The sequence below is a fragment of the Austrofundulus limnaeus genome, unplaced genomic scaffold, assembly GCF_001266775.1.
Source record: "Austrofundulus limnaeus strain Quisiro unplaced genomic scaffold, Austrofundulus_limnaeus-1.0 Scaffold332, whole genome shotgun sequence".
Classification (NCBI taxonomy): Eukaryota; Metazoa; Chordata; class Actinopteri; order Cyprinodontiformes; family Rivulidae; genus Austrofundulus; species Austrofundulus limnaeus.
The window spans coordinates 168857-175227 of NW_013952734.1; the positions used below are offsets into that span (position 1 = coordinate 168857).

Genomic DNA, 6371 nt, shown 5'->3' on the forward strand with positions numbered 1-6371 from the left:
GCCAATAGAAGCACAAAAAGTTGAAATTAAAAAAAGAATAACAGGTCAAAATAATAGCTAAAAAAAAAAAGCTAAAATCAGCTAAATAGAAGGAGATGGAAGCTAAAATTAGCACAAAAAGTAAAAAAAGAAAAAAAAAACAGAACCAAATAATGAAACATTCAGTAAAGATTTACGAACATTATGAAGGTTTTTAAATGTGTTGAAGACAGCGCCACTCATTACAGAAAAAACTGGCTGTAAAAGTTAAACATCTCAGAAAATAAAAATAGCTGAAATACCAAACTTCACAGCCTAAATAACCTGAAGGAGCCGAAGGTTTTGACATATAAATTCTTGAAATAGCTTAAAAACTGCAGAAGAAAAAAACATCTAAAAGATGAGAATGCGTTCACACAGTAAAATGTGCTGAAACAGCGTTTTAAAAGAACTGAGTGAAGCTGGCTGCTGAAACCACAAAGCATCATGGGATTAAAGAACAGCAGGAACACTGTTTTAACACATCGTCCACGAGTTCAGGCCGGGATAATAAACCTGAACATCCGACTAGTCTCCTCAGCCTAACCAGGCCCTAACAGAGATTATTTCAGCTGCTTGTTTCCAGGTCCGGTTCTTTCACTCCTGATCCAAACCTCGAGACCCCAGGTGGAACCGAGCAAAGAATAAATCAAGTCTGTGTCCGTACCAGCAGGTTCTCAGGTTTGATGTCTCTGTGGACGATGTTCATGCGGTGCAGGTACTTGATGGCTCCGGCCAGGTTGAACACCATGGCGCTGGCGTCGCGCTCGCTGTACTTGGTGGAGGAAGTGATGGCGTCGAACAGGTCGCCGCCCTGCAGGAAGACATGAAAACAGACTTTAGATGTTGTTGGACTGTCTGTGATTCAGAGGGGGGACCAAGTCATTGTTTTACAAGTCTCGAGTCATTGGTGAAAAAGTCCAAGTCAAGTCTCAAGTCATTGGTGAAAAAGTCCAAGTCAAGTCTCAAGTCATTGGTGTAAAAGTCCAATTCAAGTCTCAAGTCATTGGTGTAAAAGTCCAAGTCAAGTCCCAAGTCATTGGTGTAAAAGTCCAAGTCAAGTCCCAAGTCACTGGTACAAAAGTCCAAGTCAAGTCTCGAGACACTGGTGTAAAAGTCCAAGTCAAGTCTCAAGTCTTTGGTGTAAAAGTCCAAGTCAAGTCTCAAGTCATTGTAATAAAAGTCCAAGTCAAGTCCCAAGTCATAAAATAAAATAAAAGTCAAGTCTCAAGTCATTGGTGTAAAAGTCCAAGTCAAGTCTCAAGTCACTGAAATAAAAGTCCAAGTCAAGTGTCAACTCAATGGTTTAAAAGTCCAAGTCAAGTCCCAAGTCATTGGTGTAAAAGTTCAAGTCAAGTTTCAAGTCATTGGTGTAAAAAATTCAAGTCAAATCCCTTATCTCTGAACATCTTTTTAAGTCAAGGCTAAAGTCAATATTAATGACTCAAGTCTGACTTGATTCCAAGTCATGTGACTTGAGTCCCCACCTCTGCTGTGGTTAATATAAATATTCAGTATGTTGGATAATGATTTGAGTGATTTGAGGATGTTTKTCTTGTCTCCAGGTGTAAAGAAGAGGAGAAACCTTAACGAGCTCCATGACCAGGAAGAGCTGCGTGGGCGTTTCGTCCACCTCGATCAGCTGGATGATGCTCGGATGGCGAACCCTCCTCAGGACCGCCACCTCGTTTTCTATCAGGTGCTCCTTTCAAAACACAGAAACTCTCAAGTTTAAACATTTCTGAGGATAAATTAACCTTTTAAACACTGATTTTCTTAATTTGTGTAAAAAGAACTCATTGTATGTCCTCATGATGGAAACCACCAGGTTTTTGTAGCTGTTTGATCAAACTGAGTCCAGATCACACCCGACAACAGAACTGTCAAACGTATTGATCCATTTATTTATATTTATACTCCAGACTGACTTGTAATCTGTTAAAGTGCTCGTAATCCATCATTTCTCATGTTTTATCATCATTCATAACTCCCTAGGCTTCTGTTTGACTTAGTATTTTGTGTGAACATTGACACTAACTGATGCCAAATATTTTATTTTTGATAAACTTGATGATGAGCCGCTGCAGAAAACAAGCAGAACAGGTGAAGTGTTCAGAATATACAGGTTTATAGTTACCTTCCCGCAGCAGCGAGCTTTATCGATGATCTTCAGGGCGTACTCCTGTCCTGTCAACCTGCAGACACGAACACAAATTACAAAATCTGTAGATGAGGTTAGTTTATAACCAGATAAGCAGACAACAAAAAGGTTCATTTTACATTTTTAGCGTTTTTGATCAGTTTCCATAAAACTACACATCATTCAGGAAAGATGTTTCGGCCGCAGATTATTCAGATTATTTTTTTAATAAATTGTGAAAACATCACTCAACTGAAAAAGGCACTTGTTTTTTCTTTGCGAGTATCAAAAACTTACTGGACAGGCAATGTTGTGTTGGAGCTTTTGACACAATCATTACATTCTGTTAGCAAAGCTCTCTGGTTTTAATGTTTCAAACAAGGCCATCTGCTGGATGAAGCTGAAGTTCAGGCTGTACAGATCTTAACTGCATAGCTGGGGTCCCACAAGGCTCTATATTAGGACCCATTCTTTTTAGTTTCTGTTAATGACTTACATACATTAAGTATGTTCAAGTGTCAAAGTTGAGCTGTATGCAGATGATACTGTTGTAWTCTGCTGCTGTTTTATGGTACTGATACACAACTGCCTTCAAGATTCATGCTTGCATCTTAACACAAAAAAAATGTGGGTTTTTTTTCACACCAGAAAGCAGATGACCCAAAACTAATGGCCCTTTTCCACTAGTGCCACTTAGTGTAGTGTCGGTACGGTTCGGTACGGTTCCAAGCCAGATCCATGGAACCGGCACTTTTTTTAGTACCTACTTCATTGTGGTTCCAACCGGCCCCAGCTGACACCAAAATGTGACATCAGAACACTGTTCGTCACTGATTGGCTAAATTTTTGCAAATTTTTAAAATTTCAAAAGTTATTCATCAAATGTGTTTCCATCTCTCATTTTGCCCATTGATTTTTATTCAAAATACCTAAAAACCACCTCCACCAACCGCCTAAAACACACCCATTGGAACCGGACTGGAACATGAGTGGAAAACCAACCGGTCCGACCCGTACCTACACCGACCGTTCCGACACTACACTAAGTGGCACTAGTGGAAAAGGGGCTTAAGTGTTTGATGTGGTGGATCTGTTCAAGTACCTTGGTGTTCTGTTGGACACAAATCTTACTTTTTAGCAACATATTAAGAAAACTACTAATGCAAAAAACTTCCTATTAGACCTTTTCTCACCACACAGGCAGCTAAAATCTGTATGCATGAAATGATTTGTTCTCATATTTCTTATTATTTTACAGCAAATGTGTTAAAACTCATCAAGTCTGTCTCCAAAGAGACAAAGTTTTAGACAGACAACCTTTTATTCTCTACTGTAAAATTGTTAATAAGTACAAAGATTCAGTGATTTAAGTCTTGTTTTTAGGGTCTTAAACAAACATGCTCCTTCACCTTTAAACTATTTTATTCACGAGTCTACATCCAGAATGAATAAATCTCATTCTAGAGGGGGCTGTGATGTCACAAGATGGGTGACGTCAATCAGAGGAACTCTACCACAAAATATCAGAGACTGTGACGTTATTCCCTTTTTAAAAAGAAACTTAATGTTTGGCGTAAAAAAAATCAGTCATTTGTAAAATAATTTAACTGTACCTTGTAGTCATAGGTGTTAAATTTAGTCTGTTTTGTGTTTTATAAACTGTTATTTTATCTGCTCAGGACAAGGGATGAAATTTAGCTGTTCTAATTCCAGTGCGTTTATATTCACAGAATATTAATAAATGTGTACTGTCCTTTTAAATAAATAAATAAGTGAAATTAAATGTTAACCAGACATGGGTTTTTACGATGTAAAAACAAGTGTGCATTGCCATGTAGCATGTCATTGCCTGCAGCATTGGACTTGCAGAATGAACTTTGACCAAGTTCAAATGTGTTTTCTATACCAGCTTGTGCCTGCCACATCAGCAGGTGTTTGTAATTAAGGTAATTGTGTGACAATATGAAATTTGAAGAGTTTTTGTGTTAAAGTTGCATTAGCTGGGTTTTGAAGCCTGATCTCCCACATTAAAGTCCATGACATAGACCATTAGACCAATGGAGCTGTGGCAGAAGATGGTGGCAGGGGTTGGTTTGTATGTGTGCAGAAAGAAGCCACATTGCCAATACAATTATTGACACTAAACTGCATAATATTACAATAGAGCAGTATTAAGACAATATTATAGTAAAAGATCAAAACACAATCATATTAGTACTGTAAACACTGAACTACTGAGTTGAAATATTAAACTATGGTGCAGTACCAAATTGAGTACAGCGTGGGGCAGTATTGGACCAATACAAGGCTCCATTGACTCCCATTATAATTCATTAAACATTAATATTTCATAAACTATAAGTTTTACAGGCACCAAAAGGCATAGCCATCATTTGGCACAGGGGCTTTACAGATATAAATTACAATGGCAGCTCTAGGACAAAGCATGAAGGAGGAGAAGCATGGCAAAGTTGAGATGACTTGGATGGGAAACGAATCACAATAGTGTGCATTGCATTGRTAATGCACACTGATRAGATGACCGTTACCTCTCCACACACTCCTTCACCACAGCGAAGTTTCCGTCTCCGATCACTTTTCCTACTTTGTATTTCTCGTTGATGATGGAGGAAGAAACAGATCGGTTTCCGTTCACTGGGGGGAACAGAACATTTTCAGTCTTTACAAACTTCATTTCTCTAAAAAACACTTTTGAAACTTTAAATCGCTGCAACGCTTCAGGCTAAAACCTCAAACCTTCTTCTGCGTCATCCGTCTGTTCGGCTTCTCCGTTGACGTCGGTGGAGGAGGAGCGGCGAGGAGAAATCTGCTCCCGAAGTCACAAACAGGAAGATTAAAACAGTTTAACTCAGAGGATTCATCTGTATCTAATGTGTTAGCAAAATATCTGCAGCCTGGATACAAACATGACAGAACTCAGTTAGTTTTACAGATTTAGAGCTGAAATTTGGTGCTGAAGCAGGTCTCATAAAACCACCTGAAAACTCTTCTGTTTTTTGTCCAAATATCTGCGGTAAAACATGTTTGAAAATATAAAAGTTTTAGAACCTGAGGAAGTTTTCGGAGACATAAACGTAAAACAGTCTGACCTTGTGGTTCCGTCGGGGACCAGGACTGGTGGGGGACGGACTGGTTCTGGCGGACTTCCCAGCAGACTGCGAGCCTGAGGCCTCATTAGCTGTGAGGAGAAACGAGCGATCTGATTGGTCGGATTAAACCTGAGGAGGTTTCAGTGCAACAATTCTTTTTATACTAAAAATAATTTTAAGTTTATTTAATAAACTGGGTGGATTTTATTTTTATAAAAACAAAAAGAATCTTTTATTTGACATTTTACCATAAAATCCCAGTTTAAACTGGAAAAAGTCAGWGTCTGAAGCGCCGTCCGGCTGCCTCCTACCTGGAGCAGGTGACTTGGTTCTGGTCGGGCCTTTAGGGGGAGTCCTGGACGAGGAGAAACTGGATCCGCTCGGAGTTTTAGGAGTTCTCTGAGGAGCAGCGGAGCGAGACACTTTGGTCCGGCACTCTGCGGAGAAAYGAAACGAGGCGACTTTAATCTGAGTTTTCTCAGAGACGAGGCCGATGTCTGGTTTAAAAACTGTAAATGTTTCTCTGTTTCATCAGTCAGACAGCAGGTAAAACTTATTTAAATAATAAAACACTTGAAACAACAGCTCATTTAACTGCAGTTAATCCAGATTTATCTTTAGATCCCAGCTGGGGTTGGCCTGTTACCRTTCACAAAGGCCTGAGATTTGCCGGCGTGTGTGAGCACGAAGTCGTCCTGAGCGTAACGAAACTTCTCCGGTCCACACGCCATGAACACGTCATCATCCCCGAAGAAGTCCTGCAGACAGGTCAGCTACACACACACACACACACACACACACACACACACACACACACACACGAGCCCATCTGACCTTTGACCCTGACAGGCCCCACCCTCTGATGGTGCCCCAGCTGAAGGAAGGAGGCGAGCTAAACAATAAACCTGATGGAGGTGTTCCTCCTCCTGTCTCCTGACTCCTCCTGTCTCCTCCTGACTCCTCCTGACTCCTCCTGTCTCCTCCTGACTACTACTGTCTCCTACTGTCTCCTACTGTCTCCTACTGTCTCCTCCTGACTCCTCCTGTCTCCTACTGTCTCCTACTGTCTCCTACTGTCTCCTCCTGACTCCTACTGTCTCCTA

The 6371-nt window shown here is 40.3% G+C and overlaps 1 protein-coding gene across 1 annotated transcript in view; it reads right to left on the reverse strand.

Moving 5' to 3' along the window:
• LOC106527574 (serine/threonine-protein kinase DCLK2) overlaps positions 1 to 6371 on the reverse strand; it is a gene marked incomplete at its 3' end in the record, with an annotated part of 18979 nt that overhangs the window by 2585 nt on the left and 10023 nt on the right. Inside the window, 8 exon segments of the mRNA XM_014022497.1 lie at positions 686 to 832; positions 1604 to 1723; positions 2156 to 2213; positions 4708 to 4813; positions 4916 to 4985; positions 5269 to 5357; positions 5580 to 5705; positions 5915 to 6041. Coding sequence (XP_013877951.1) covers positions 686 to 832; positions 1604 to 1723; positions 2156 to 2213; positions 4708 to 4813; positions 4916 to 4985; positions 5269 to 5357; positions 5580 to 5705; positions 5915 to 6041 — 843 coding nt within the window.